This window comes from Strongylocentrotus purpuratus, unplaced genomic scaffold (genome assembly GCF_000002235.5).
Source record: "Strongylocentrotus purpuratus isolate Spur 01 unplaced genomic scaffold, Spur_5.0 spur5_scaffold_9, whole genome shotgun sequence".
Taxonomy (NCBI): domain Eukaryota; kingdom Metazoa; phylum Echinodermata; class Echinoidea; order Camarodonta; family Strongylocentrotidae; genus Strongylocentrotus; species Strongylocentrotus purpuratus.
The window spans coordinates 9,107,267-9,123,348 of NW_022145615.1; the positions used below are offsets into that span (position 1 = coordinate 9,107,267).

Sequence of the window (16,082 nt, forward strand, 5' to 3'; positions counted from 1 at the left end):
CCACTATTTCTGATTAAGGAAATAATCCTGAAGTTACAAATCGCGTCTTCATCAGCTTGAGACTAGACCTTGAAACTTATTTTGCTCAGCGTTCGCGCATATAGTGTGAGTCTTCGGGCTGGTGATGACGCACCGGACAAATAGCAGGATATTTTGCTAAATAGTGGGATATTTTGCAAACTAGCCCAAAATATCTTGGGATGACTATCTCGACCAAATATCCCGCTAATTGCAACTTTGGGCTGATGAAGACGCAAATTAACTGGATAATGCAATCGGGATAGTTCAAATAGCGGGATATTTGGCAATCTCGAGCTGATGAGGACAGGCCTATACTGTGACAAACACACTATCGGGTACTTGAAACATAAGACAGTGACAAGGACAGAGCCGTCGTGCTCATGCAAGATGGTTGCAATGATAGAACAAGTTTACCATTTGGTAGAGAAAGAAGACACCAATTTGTGTCATTGTACCCTTCATCCTCTGAAATACGTGGGAGTGGCAGTACCTACAGTACATGTTCATATAGCTGGTAGACTGTACACACCTCCACAAATGGTATCCTACAGGTAACAACTGAATCATTCATACCCTTTATAGGTACTATGTCCCATTTGCAGGCCAAAAAAATGAAAAGATTAAATTCCAACAGCATTTGAAACATAATACTAATTTAGAACTTCCTTTAAAAAAAGGGGGGCTTAAAAATGTCTTTAAGTGGGAAAATAACGACTATAAGTTGTCAAATCGACTTAGGAGCTATAGAGCCAGTAAGTAATAGTCTAATTTTCAGACCATTGTACCGAATGGTCGTACGTTTTATGCTGCAATCAGTTTATTTTTGGCCATTACAAGAAGTGGGTTGTTAAATGCTCATGTACCCTTTACAGCTCATTTTATGTATGTTATTACCAAAGAAGAAAACAAGCGAGTCAGTCACTCAATAGTGTCTGACTGTGAAGTCTAGCAAGTAAACAGGTTTCCTTGCATAATCGAATATTAGGACACTGCTAACGTTTACATTTCACAGATAGGACATACATGACATATTCATAATTCCTGCAAAGTTCTACAGAATTTGATATTGGCTGCAAAAGGGACATAGTATCTTTAATAATAACAAGTTTTGTAATATTTGAAGTTTGTGAAAAATTGATTCACCCCTGATTTTATGTTTCTTGAGAATGTGACATACATGTATTAAAGCTTACATCTAAAAGTATTCAACAAAGGCCCTATAACTTAACCAGTCAACTTTTTTTTCTTGAGTTACAAATAAAAAAAAATTACAAGGGATAGGACTAATTTACTTGTCAACTGTACATTTGAACAAAGACATACTTTATCTTTGATTCAGAGTTTGAATATCCCAAAAGTGGTCATGTATATACAGTAATGATTCCATCCCTGACAAAAATTTCATTTACAATAGAGACTACTTGGTATGAATATTTTTAATACACAACAAGCATGTGGTACAAGCCTATAAAAGTAGGAAATAATGAACTCAATTTGAGTATTACCAATGAATTTGAACGTTTTTATTATTTAGATATCCTAAACCCTAAGTTTTGATTTTTAAAATGCACGGTGAAATTCTTTCACAAGAAAACCACACCATCAACCAATCAATTTTTATCAACAGAAAATACTAGGCCTCTATATCATCACACTTGCTAGATTATAAGCCTGGAAATTGATGTTATTCCAACTGAAAAAGGAATTTTCTCCATCTTCTCCTCTCCTCTCCATCTCACGTCCCCTGAAAGACGTCACAGAACGGTCTTCTTTCCCTGGGATGCAATGAATCATGACGCCAAAGGAGCGATTATCGTCCTCCGCTTCAATTTTCATTAGCCCGGCGCTGGCAGCCGAAAAGTGCGAAATCATGGATATTTCAGAACTGATCGTGCCAGAACAGCACGGATGAGTAGCCATTTGGAGGAAATTCCCAGATGTACCATCACCCGCCGCCGTTGTCGTTGGACGAGGATCGTGAGTGGCGTATAAAAAAACATCATGCCATGTGCCTCAGAAAGAGCTGTGAACTGGATATGATGGCCGATTACACTTTGAGCAAATAGAAAAGGCAAATGTACTGAGGAGAATGAGGATCAGAAATTTAACCCTTAGAGTCCAAAATTCACTCAACCGAGTTGATTGAACCTGTTAACTGCTGAATTTTCCCATAAAAGCTTTAATACAACAGGAACCTCAGGATTTGGTACGTAAGGGGTTAAGAAGCGAACCAACTGGATTATGTAGGCAATATGGGTTTCAAATTGATGGTATTATCTACATGTAGCTGGATTCGCATTCCAGGTCGGAAGATATGGTGGAAAAAAGAAACAATTAAAGAGCACATTAAGTCTTGACAAGACATAAAATGTAAAATATTAGTCTCCCCAAGACTTGGAAGGTGGGGACCCATTTTAGTACAGAGTACTTCTTACCGTATGCACTGTATAGAGCTTTCTAAGAAAACAGAAAGTGGCAAATTTAATTACCCAGATATATTAGGCTAACACAATCATTTTCAAAACCTTCTTTAATAACAAAGGTATGATCTAGATTAAATGTTGCATTTTAAGGTAGACAACTGAATCCATAATAGAAGGAATATAATGATGCAACTAGAAATGGGTGAATAAAAAATCGGTGCATTGTCCGCAATGGTACATACATGCAATGCTTGAGTAGTTATTTTATCCACTAAAAGCTATATTGTGCCAAATTTATTGAATTAATAATCAGTAGGCGGCCTGATCTTTAAAACTGCCGTCAGTAATTAATTTGGGGTGTTCCAATTAACTTCTGACAAGATAATTCCCTCTGCCAGGTTTTGTTCAAATTTGATGAGTCATCTCTCAATGAATCATATTTTCATTTTCTTCTGCTATTGTTTCTGGAATCTATTAGTGCCTGTATGAATAAAGATTACAGTATAACCTAATGCCGAGTTGTGCTTCGTTTTGTCTGGTAATCAATTAGGGATGAACTGACTAATGCAACAATGTATGCACCAAGTAGGTCAGAGACATTTTGGCATACGGAAGTGGGGAGAATGAAATCACTCGAAAAACTTAAAGCAGAAAGGACACAATGTACCGGGTAATACTAATGATGATGATGATGATATTGAAGATAATATTAATAATAATTATAGTAATAATAATACGTCTTGTTGACAAGGGGTAGCATCATTAATAGTATTAATACTGTTTTCCCTGAGGACTGGCCCTGTAATCATATTTTTACCTGGCTTTGGCGTATACATGTGAAGTTACAGATCGTTTTAAATGTCAACTAAATAATATAGTGACGTTAAGGTTCAGTAGATAGATGTAAGTCCCAAGGCTGTTGATCATAAGGTACAGGGTTCAAATCCCTGGCACAGTAATCATGTCCTTTGGTAGGTCATTGATCTACATATTTACATCCCCCATTCTTCAGCTCTTCCCGTAGTAGCCCCCTCCCCCATCCACCACATCCTCTAACTGCAGTACTAGCTGCACTGCAGCGGGATGACGGCAAACACCAGTTATTCATTACCACCTCATCCTCGAGACAAATCACAATCCCATAATGCAAACTGCAAATCCCATCAGTCCTGCCGTGCTTCCCCCATTGCTTCCCAGAGATATAATATTACGCTCTTTTGCTGGTGCTTCTCACAAGACACCGTCCACTTACAGCCGAGATCTATCACAACATTTCACGCCCTGCTGCTCTTACGTACACAACTTTCAATTCTTAAACTCAGCTTCTTTTAATCATAGGTGATAAAATGACATTTGTTCTGACAACATTTGCTCTGATCTTTATCTCATCAAACATAGAAAGATATAGGGCTAGGGTTAATTGTAATTGGGTTTGAATAAATAGGGCTATCATGGTTAGGGTTACATTTCACAAATGGGTTTTATGTTATTTTAGGATTAGGGTTTCATTTTGCAAAAGAGTTAATGTTTAGGGCTAGGGTTACATTATGCGAATTGGTTTTAATTGAGCATGGAACAATTGTTACCGATGCATGTTTTGTAGAACATTATTATTTCCTTTCATCCAGGTACATGTAGGTGTCTCTCAATACATACTGTGCTGCAGGTAAACTCTAGGCTATATTGTGTCACAGATACAGGGTTAGGAAATTGACTGGGTTTTAATGATATTTGGGTTAGGTATAGTGTTAGGTCCAGGGGTATAGAGTAAGGAGTTCAATAAGTATGGGAAATTAACCGCGGAGCAACTTCCGCCAAACTTCTTTCATTTGCGTAGGTGTCTATCCGGACACACAGTATTGGAGGTACCAGACGCACACCTGTTGTAGACAGCATAAAAGGCGTTCACTCGTACAATTCTTTTTACAGAGTTGACGCCTTACTGACTATCAACAGATGATGCAAACATTGGGCAACCACTTGCTTATGGGAACCAAGTGGCTTCTGTATTAAGTTTATGGAGGTGAGAGAATTCAGTTGTCAAGGGGTTAAGTGCATGCAGTAATGGTGTTTTGGAGTGGATGGGAAATAAAAATAAACCTGATGAAACTGCATGCCTGTGTGCAGGGAAGCATTGAGAGCATGTCCAGTCAACAACTCATTTGTGAAATTTGAAGTACCCCGTTTGGGAACATTAACAAAATCCCAATTACCATAATGAGGTTTCCGGGATACTGATGTAATGATGCATAAAATATCCAATCAAAACCAGCAATTCTGTAAAGTGGTAATAACCATTATTTATAGAATTCGAGGAATTTCCAAATCAACATAAAGGAAAAGCTACTAAACTTGACTGTTTTAATACCGGTAGTTGAATTGTGGTGTTGAACATATAACATTTTTTCTTCTTTTCATTTTTTATAATATAAATTCAATGTGAAAGGGGCGGTCCCCCACCCCCCCCCCCCCGATAAAATAGGTGGGCATGTTTTTGGTTGTTGCTGTTTGGTCTATAAATAGTTCTTACCAATTAGTCTATTCCCATCTACTCCCAGCCCGTCTACTATACCCATGGTCTAATAATCATTTCATCTACTTATCATTTGGTCTAAGGACCATTTAGGCTAATATTCATTTCGTCAAATTTCCATTTCCAGTAAGTCTGCTACCCATATGGTCTAATTTCCAGACGATTTAAAACCCACTTTGTCTAATGCCCATTTTGTCCACTATCCATATGGTCTAATAATTATTTAATCTTGAATAGTATTAAACATCAAATGATTTTTAGACTCATAGACCATATATGGGAATATAAACAGACTAATTGGTGGGTAGAGGAACTGGTTGTAGACAAAACTGCAATTCACCATGCTTTTTGCACTCTTTAAAAGCATATAAAAGAGTTTAGGGTATGTGATGTTATGTGTTCATGTACGTCAAGTTTCTAGAGTGGAAAGTGAGGTAACCCAAACCACAAAGCAAGTTCCTGATTTTAATAGGCATGTTTTCATCAGCTCGAGATTGCCAAATAGCCTGCTTTTTCTGATTTGGGAAATAACCCCGAAGTTGCAAATCGTGTCTTCATCAGCTCGATATTCGACCTTGAAACTTGACCTTGAGAAATTAGCTCGAGGTATTTTGCTCAGCGTTTGCGCATAGTGCGAGTCTTCTGGTTGGTGAAGACGCATCGGACAAATAGCGGGATATTTTGCAAACTATCCCAAGATATCTTGGGATGATTATCCCAACCAAATATCCCGCTCATTTTGGGGGGATGAAGACGCAAACTAACTGGATAATTTGCGATGGGGATAGTTGAAATAGCCGGATATTTGGCAATCTCGAGCTGATGAAAACAGGCCTAATGTGAAAAGAATATCAAACGGAAGGTGAGCATTGTTTCACTCTTTAAAAGGAAAGATAAGAGATCAGAGTATGCAACGTCGCATTACATAGATGTTGTAGATTGGAAAGTGAGCGTATCCTTACCACATATCCGTGTTCAGGCTCAACGGCTCAAAGTTGATGATCTCGGGCGCTGAGGGAGGAAAGATATTGGGATACGATCAGGATTATGAGGAATGAAGATAATGACGAAATCAGATTGCAAATCTCACAAAGACAGGTGTTCATACCCTGACGCAAGATACACAATTCTAGGAACTAAACCAGATGTATCTAAATATATATCGATACTATTAAAGATTTATCAATGAAACATTGAGTTCCTACCTAATATTTTGTCTCCTGACAGAAAGCAAGGAGTTGTGCTATATAAGTATGGTATATTATTAATATTATTATGTAAAATTATATGAGCCTGCACCCTACTGTCCTGAGAGGATGTTAGCACAAGCCAGACTCTTCTCATGTTACAAACACTTTAAAACAACCTCTGTAAGAAGATTTCATTATTTATTTTAGTTTATACTAATATTCTCTATTTTACAGATATATGATCACATGACTGATCACCTGATACTTACCTACAAACTCTGCAGTCCCCATGATATCCCGTATGTCTTCTCCTGGTTTGATCCTCCTGGATAGCCCAAAGTCTATCAGCATGATGTTCTGAGTGTTCCGGTTCAGCAGCATTATATTCTCAGGCTGTCAACATGAAAGAAAAAAGAGGCAAATGATTTCATTTATATACAATTTATAAGATTTTAATCATTTTATGATAGGATAAATTGTACTTTATAGAAATGTTGTTTACGGTATTTATAAAGAAAGGAAGTGACAAATCAGTTGCATATATATCAAACATTGGATGGTGAGGTGTCGTGGTCGAGTGGATATGTTACCGGACTGTGCATCACAAGGTCCGTGGTTCGAGTCCCGCTGCGGCATTAATGTCCTTTGGCAAGACATTAATCTTCATTTGTCACACTCAACCCAGGCGAGGTAATTGAGTAGCTATAGTAGGATTATTCCTTGAAATGCATTGTGCGCTGAAATTGGCTGCCGGAGCTTAAAATAGGGTAATAATTTCCAAAAAAGCTCTATGGAAGCACATATACTTTATATCATAATGTGTTTATGCACTATACAAGAATGGACTATTACTAAATGCAATGTAATGAAACCTGTTATGAGAGAAGTGAATAGTTTAATGTATCGCTAGATGATGTTTATACCGTAAGTCAACCCTGATGGCAAAATGACCTATCATTACTCAAAACGATGCAGTTACTTCCATTTCACTATATGACATATTGTATTTGTTTTGCTAGTATACACGTACAGGAACAAATTTGATCTATTATCATAGACATACATGTATAAAGTCATATCATACAAAGCTTTCATGACATGATATGCTTGCAAATTTTAAGCACCAATGATTTTCATTTGATTGTCAGTTGTGATACAAATATTAACTGAATCTTGAATCTTTGAATCTTGAATATATCTGAACCTCTCGTGATATTTTCTCATTATACAACATCATCAAAAAAGAATACACCATACATATATATCATTCCTATATGGGTTTTCAATCTCCATCTGATATAGTTCTTTACAGTTGGTGGTACTTAGCATTTTTTTACAGATTTAAGTCAGATTTCTTGAACAACTCAATACAATATACGAGAAATCAACTCATATGATCATCAATTCAGAATTGCTTTCAGATTGGTTTTTCTAAAACTGTGTCTCCGTCCTAGAAATGAACATCGTCCATAAGCCCTGTCTATTTTCATTTCTCCAAAACAGCAAGATGTCCTTCAAAAATCAATAAGGTCTTCAAGCATATTGATATCTACCCATACTACTACGACAGAGCCAGGGGGAGTAATAAAATCAGGGTATACTGGTAGGGATATCAATATATGCGGGTTGGTCGCCATGGTTTAGATTTAGTTCTGATCTAAATCTGGTGATGGGAAAATCAAATGAAATGATGGATGATAAACCAATGGTGAGTATGACTTGACATAAAAGACAAGAGCGAACAATCACATATCTAAATGGAAAATTAATGAAGATGGGTCAAGTTAATGACATCCATGTATGAAATAAAATGATTTGGCAAGAGCACAACTATATATTTTTGATGCAATAAAGAGAAAGAAAAAATTAAAACTAAATGAAATATGAATTTTAAAAAATGTAGATTTCAAATAAAATCAACTGGTTTTTCATTTCATTTAAAGAGGGTTTAAGGGGATTTTTAACATAGTACAATAGCATGAATATAAAATATGTTAATTAATGACCAATTATGCTTTATCAAGATTTAATCCATGATCATTTTTGGAATATCAGAAAGAAATTAGAAATTGTCTGTTAAATTTATATTCTTCAGAATGAAAAGCATATTTTCCCAAAAAACAATTTACCAACAATAATGAAGTTTCCAACATGATTCTCAAGTTTGATTTAATATGTACTGTTAAAAGACACTGAAAACAAAAATCTGAACACAGTTTTTGGCTAGCAAAACATAACGCAAGATGGGTATTGGACAATGCGCTAAAATTAACAGCAAATAGGTGCAATGATTCAAAGTTTGGGAAAATCATGGAGAATACACCTGTAAACAAGGATGTTACTTTCAAGGAGTACACAACCAAAAATAAATCACACACTAAATATTATCATTCTAAATTCGTGTACTACAGCTATGGATCAAGTTCAATCTCAGAGGGGATAAACTGCAATAATATGAACTCATAATCTGATTAATAGAGTCCCGACCGGTTCAACTATTAGGCTGTGACAGGGAAATCTATAATAAGGCACAGACTGACGTGGTATCGCCAGATTATTATTAGGTCACCCGCCGGGACTCAAGTTGTGATTTTAATCATTACTTTATCCCTCTTATTTATTCCCTGTGTGGAACCTTAAAGGGAAGCTATAGCTCCACAAGAATGTTTTTGAGAATTCAAATTTTTAAATTAGTTTCGTTCAAATGCAATGCCACTTAATACACGTGTACCTATCTCTGACTGTGCCTTAACCTTTTGCTTGCTATAATATCAGGACCTAATGGCACAGACGCTTTTATACCATGTGCGTCAATATGCACAAAACAATGGACACCAAATGCATGACAATAGGATTGCTTTGTGCAACGTACACACCCCGTGTCCACACACAACATTTTCCTTGATTAGGCGTGATTAGCTATACCGTTTCGGGATAGTTATACAATGAAATTGTGTGTGTGGACGCTTACTAACTATACCTTGTATAACAAAACGATGCCCAAACATAAGTTTCGTTATACAACGTATGAATAATCACGCCTAATGACGGAATATGTTGCGTGTGGACGTAACTTGTACAACGTAGTCAAACTAGAACGGTATAACTGGGCGGGGCTAAACGTGACCTCGAGCGAAAGGAGACCTGATCTCTCATTTCCGCTTCCATTTCATGATCGCAGTAGCAAACTGCGCACCTATACGACATTTCGCTGTAGAGTTTCAGGATTACTTTCTTCTGTGTGTGGACATCCTAGAATTTATACCATGATTATACAACGTTTCTTGTGTGTGGATACCCTGATTTTAATAAGATGATTCTTTATACAACGTTTCGTTATAGAGTTTCGAGATAAATTGTTTTGTGTCTGGACACGCTGACAATGACTTTACAAATAAAAGAAATCCCATTTCTGGTCTTGGTTTAGCTCCATGACAGCCCGTTAATAATACCTGCATGTTAGATAAGTCTTGCACATAGTACCAGTTAAATGATCTTGAAGCCTTTGGTATAATCCTATAGTATTTACAATGTGGCGCATAAAGATTATTTGTGAACAAATATTGAGTTAACAAGTGGAAGTGAGGAGCGCAAATCAATTCACGAACAGACACATGTAAGCATATCATATAAGTGAAAATAAAATTGTCTTCAACTCCAACATGTTCATGACATCTCCATTTTCCCCTGTAATACTACAAGACTTTCAAGTTCTCATAATGCAGTGCACACCTTTAAATCTCCTATTCATCCAACTAAAGCATTCTTTATCCCAATCAGTCTAAAATCTTATCTTATTAACATCTCATTCTCATTGAATAGGTATTAAAGGCTACAAATGCATTCCTAAACACAGAAAGATGTAAGCCTTATCATTAACATCATTTTGACAAGGAATGTTAAGCTATAAAAGCATTCCCAACCAAAGAAGGTATAAGCCTGATAAATGCTTTTAGTTGATGGATTATCTTTACTCAGAAATTATCTACTGTTATTGGAAGCTTGAAAAATGATAGTCTAAATTTAGCTCCATCACAAAATTCTAATAGAGCAAAGGGGACGTCTATGTATAAGGTTTCATATGATTTTCCACAGCACAACTCCCCCCACCCCTAACATCACTACAAAACAGGTCCCCAATTTATTTGTGTGAATCTCGCCCACCCCCCCCCCCCCCACCCTTTATGTTTCCCCCTGAAGTTCTGTCTTTCATTTCTTTTTCTTCAGATTCACTGACAAGAGAGGAAAACGTCCAAGTCCCAGTATACTGGCACTACATTTTCACAAATTTTGTTTTCCTTGTTATAGATTTTTTGAGTAAGAGTCACCCATAACATATGAAAACTTTTCTTGCTTTGCTTTGCCAAAGTTATCTGCATATTGTTTTCTCTTCTTACAAAATCCTAAATCCACCCTGTATTTTACATAATTATATTTACTGACAAATAATGTGAACATGTAAACAGCAGTTTAGAAAACAAGGGGGTTTGTGATGGGTTCTCTGTGACATTTCTGAACTGTCATAGACTTTAATTGAAATTCATCACCTTTACACTTCCAAGGTCCATCATATATTTCAAAGGGAAGAGAATTCCCCCAAAAGTTCTAAATCTACTAAGATTTTCGACAACAATGTTGAATTCTCGGGCCTGCTTTTACTTTAAAGGACAGTCGACCTCAAGTTCTTTGAAAATGAGCTTTGCTTAACCTCACACAGAAAGAGGATCATCATTATTAATGATGATGAAAAGCAGGGAAAAGCTACATTCTAAAAAGGTGCTTCCCGGACTCCCCTCCCCCCCCCCCCCAATTTAGCTTGTCTTCATCAGGCCCAATTAACCAAGTGGTCCCTTTTTACCGGTAGATAATTCAGAAGAAGTCCGAGTTCATTTTCACTGTGAAATAGTTGGCAATTTCTGGACTGTTCTATATATACATCAAGACGACATGGGATATTAGTTTGCGCTCTTGATCGCTCCAAAATCTACAGGCTTGCCCTGGATCTGCCTTCGCTGGATTTTTTTTAAACTTGGCCTAATGGAAACGCCCCTCACATGATGTCAGGGGGGGGGGGAACAGCAACATTCTGATATATAGAGAGTAGAAAGAAAACAAGGATTCCACTGCACTGAAAGAGGTCTTTGTGATCCTGTTGACATTATTCTGCAAGGTCCCTGGTACCCTAACAGGTCAGACAATAGGCACCTTTGAATGGATTCTGATGCGCCCTTTTGTTGTAGCAAGGTCACATTAAACTGCATTCATCACACAAGACATTTGAGTCCTCCAGATTATGTGAGACGGTATGTTTAAAAACATGGTTTACCTAGAAACATGCCTCATTAACCAGCATCCCGGGTTTAACATTTTTGTGAGTCTTATCTTTGTCGAACATCGAATCAATTGTGCCAAAATCTGTTCTGACATGTTGGAAAGGAATCTTTGAAAGTGTCAAGCAACAAACAGCTTAAACCGAGCTACTTAAATACATATGTAACAGCTAACAACATCTTTTCACTTAATTTTCACCACTTATTCTATAAATGAAATTCAATATTTTTCATAGCATGTTTTACTGAGATGAAAGTGAAAAACATGTTGATGTGCTATATCTCTAATTGTTTTTTTGGCCATGGTTGACCAAACAGGGTTAATTGGCGAGCCAATTAACCCTGATATTTTTCATGGACGTGACCATGTTTTTGAGTATAGACTGAAATACAAGTACATTACATCACACCAAAGTACACTAGCGAAATATTTTGTTTGTTGGGATTATAATCTGGCATTCTGTGGTAACGTTCTGTCAAGGATAATTGAATTATTAATCCTATCAGATATGGCTGATCAGGGAACCACGAACACCAATATAATCAATTTTTTCATGTCTGTATGACACTTGCAATTGCACTTTGCAGTACTTGCTCAGCAGCAACTTTCTCCACAAACTGGATTCTAAACTTAAAGGTAAAGACCAGTTCTGGTCATCCGATCGCATTGTGAAATAAATGTAGTGGAATCAATAAGAAAAGGTTGATCATCTAGCATATAAGTATTGGTGTGTACTGTAGGTTCTAGAATCATCTAAATGATAAGAAATTTGGCCCAGTCTTGGTAAAGTTACAGGCACTGTACACAGAAAGATGTCTATGGGACTACTCGACACGTGTGCAATATCTATTCGGTCCAGATAGATATAATATTTTACCAAATATATAAATTAGTAGGCGGTTTCCCCGCAAAATTTGTATCATCACGTATTAGTCAAAACATATTCTTTCACTTGATTGGTAATAAGAGCTTCCATTTCATTTTTTGAGAGGGGGGGGGAGGGCGTTTTTCAAAACTGGTCTTTACCTTTAAACCCTGAACCCAACACTAACCTAGCCTCTTGTCGATGCCCTCGCGCTGTTGGAGTCTCTAAATTATGACGAGCGAAGCGAGTCAGAGAAAACGAGGCGCTTGCGCGGAGGGCCTCTTGACAAGTGATCTGAATTTCTTATGTTTTACATTGTTTGGCGAATATTCCGTCCCAGCAGAGTTAGGACGAGCGAAGCGAGTCAGAGAAACTGAGGCGCTTGCGCGGAGGGCCTGTTGACAAGTGATCTGAATTTCTTATGTTTTACATTGTTTGGCGAATATTCCGTCCCAGCAGAGTTAGGACGAGCGAAGCGAGTCAGAGAAACTGAGGCGCTTGCGCGGAGGGCCTGTTGACAAGTGATCTGAATTTCTTATGTTTTACATTGTTTGGCGAATATTCCGACCCAGCAGAGTTAGAGTTAGATTTTTTGAGAGGGGGGGGGGGGGGAGGGCGTTTTTCAAAACTGGTCTTTACCTTTAAACCCTGAACCCAACACTAACCTAGCCTCTTGTCGATGCCCTCGCGCTGTTGGAGTCTCTAAATTATGACGAGCGAAGCGAGTCAGAGAAACCAAGGCGCTTGCACAGAGGGCCTCTTGACAAGTGATCTGAATTTCTTATGTTTTACATTGTTTGGTGAATATTCCGACCCAGCAGAGTTATGACGAGCGAAGCGAGTCAGAGAAACTGAGGCGCTTGTGCGGAGGGCCTCTTGACAAGTGATCTGAATTTCTTATGTTTTACATTGTTTGGCGAATATTCCGACCCAGCAGAGTCCAACTCTAACTCTTAACCCCCTGCATGGTATACCCAAAGTCCCTAACCCTAACAACCAATTGCAATCCCTACCCTCAAAAATACCTTAGACGGAGGAACTGTCACAGAAACAAATGTCTGGTCCCCTTTTGGGCTCAATTCTGAGAGCAAAAGTATAGTGTAATTTCATTCAGGGTTCTACAGCTTTCATATTTCATAGGGCTTCACAAGTTCACAAGAGCACATATATTTGTTTTCATATAAATAGAAAAGAGTTGTTGCTAGTAGTTATTGTAGAGAATATTGTGTTGTTTTCTCAATAAGCAAGTTGTTTAACAATAGTGGCGGTAGTTGAAAGGATTTGAACTTATCACAAATACATAAGAGTTTTTATTCAATAACATTTCAACCATTACAATGAGTACCGTACATGTTTATTTTGCCTGTAAGATACGATTAGTATTTATCAATGTGCGGATCTTTCTCCTCTTGTTTTGTTCATCAGATATTTCCACTCTTGAAAATTCAGTTAAAGGGCAATCCTACCTTTGTAATAAGTTTATTGACATGAAATCACAGATATATGCAGTCCCATAAAGATAGGTCTACTATTCCTTTAACATTCAGAGAAACTGACATTGTGTCATTCAGATCAGTGGTGAATTGTGAGAGAAGGACATCACAATTTTAATATGACCGCATTGCCAAATTTGTCTCAAAGATTCCATGATTTTCATTATTTTGAAAGATTCCATGATTTTCATTATTTTGAAAGATTCACAACTTTCTTATTTGTTGTCCGATTTATTTTAAAACTTACACTGAATTGTTTATCTAATTTTGCTGCTTCTATTAAAACAAATTTAATATCAGGGTGCCCTTTAAGTATTTGTGGTAACGTGTCAGTTTAGAGTCTGTATCTGCAGACTATTACAGGTATTGAGCCTCCAGTGCATGGCTACTTCATAATGCATTTTTTTGTTAATGATGCTAAGTGGTGGAACTAGGATTCTTCAGAAATTGAAGGGGGGCTGGGGGCTGGGGGCTGTGACAAGTTCTAATATTGTCTGACAAGCAAACAAAACAAAATGAATCAAAAAGCAAAGGATCATATCAGCCTATTCTTCTGCTTTTCTTTCTTTGCTTCGATCCTCTTTCCTTCCCTGCCTGGTGCCCCAGGGCTGAATCAGGCACTGATATGCTACATGTACAGTATGTGTATTGAAATCTCTGTCTGTGTGCATATCAATGAAGCTTGACTCTATCATTAGCCGCAAAAGAATAATGATTGGAATCTTTTCAAAGCTTGCGGTTTCGACCGGCACCGTACACGTGGGAATCCTCCATCCTGTATTAAAGCCCTATTCATAACATAAAATATGCAGTATTGTCATTTCCCCCAATTAAGTGCAGGCTCCTATACCGGCAAGGATTGCTGGAATCTGGTTGCAATGAAATTATGAAACCTACAAAAATCCATAAATCTGAGACAAGCTGTCCATGAATGCAATAATTTCATGGATCAATCTCTTCAGATCCTGGGCACTAAATCCCAGAACACATTAATCAAAATGCTACAGATCAAAGGAGAAAAACATTGTTATTTCTATCTCTCTTCGCAGACATCATTTTTCTAGAGCTCCCCTGATCGCTGGGTCATCACTGAATTAAAGCGTCACTGTTACAAGGGATAATTGCTTCTGATGTCAAAATAGCGATGCTGTCATAATCAATGTGTCACCAGTAATCTGCCGTTGAGCCTAACCGTCTCGATGACGTCAAAGTCAGGGTATACCATACTGTATGATATATGCTAAGGATTAGATTGTTACACACCACTTTTAATGCATGAAATAGATTTTGGTTTTTTCCTTCTCTTTTAGTATAACCAATTTGCGTTTGTATTCTTTCATTTTATTTTATTTATTGCTTTATTACTATCATTGTTTCTTTTAAATTTAAAGAGCTTCAAGAAGTCTTCTTCTTCTTCCATTTTGAGTACATACCTCTTTACAGAGTATTATCGTACTATACACAGGGGTTTCCCCCTACTCTTATACAAATAGTGCAGTGGGTTCTTAACGTGCAAAGGTGGTGACTCTTCTCTACACAAGGCCTCCATTTAACGTCCTATCCGAGGGACAGAGTGTTTACCACTTTAACATAGCCTGCGTCTACGAACAAGGGGAGGGGCAAGTTAACACACAATGCAGGCTTCAGTCATCCGCCTGGGTGGGATTTGAACCCGGGATCTTTGGTTCGACAGGCACACACTTTACCGACTGAGCCTTATTAATAATTATAGAACTTATGATGGGAGGGGTCGGTGACTGCTTGTTTTCTTCAAAATGCATTATTATATGTGACTGCATTCATTCTTCTATATTAACCTCATAATCTGATATCCCTTAATTTCACAGTTCATAACTTTTTAATAACAGGATACATGTCATGATATTATACCAGGCAAATATTATTATTATTTCTACATGTATATCCTGAAACCAATATGTATATTAAAAACATTAAAGGTATTACAAAGTTTTGGTAAATTTTGAAAATTGGCTGGATAGTGATTCTTTACAATTATGATATATTTGGATGCCCCTATGGATGTAATATAAGCACTTAAAAATTTAGCCCCTAAAACACTTCTCCTTTCGAGAAAAATTGATTATACAAATTTACCGGTGCTCCCGGTAAATTTTGATAAATTTCAAATAGCGCCTACGACCATACGATGGTAGCTGCGACCATGAAAATCTCAGAATATGTAGTTGTGGTATATATATTCCAAAC

At 37.3% G+C, this 16,082-nt stretch overlaps 1 protein-coding gene across 2 annotated transcripts in view; it reads right to left on the minus strand.

Moving 5' to 3' along the window:
* Positions 1-16,082, minus strand: part of LOC115920601 (death-associated protein kinase 2-like) — a 79,154-nt gene that overhangs the window by 34,819 nt on the left and 28,253 nt on the right. For both annotated transcript variants that reach the window (XM_030976699.1, XM_030976698.1), the window contains exons 4-5: positions 6,437-6,560; positions 5,940-5,988 (exon numbers count right to left, since the gene is read on the minus strand). In XM_030976699.1, coding sequence (XP_030832559.1) covers positions 5,940-5,988; positions 6,437-6,560 — 173 coding nt within the window. The remainder of the gene's footprint in view (positions 1-5,939; positions 5,989-6,436; positions 6,561-16,082) is intronic.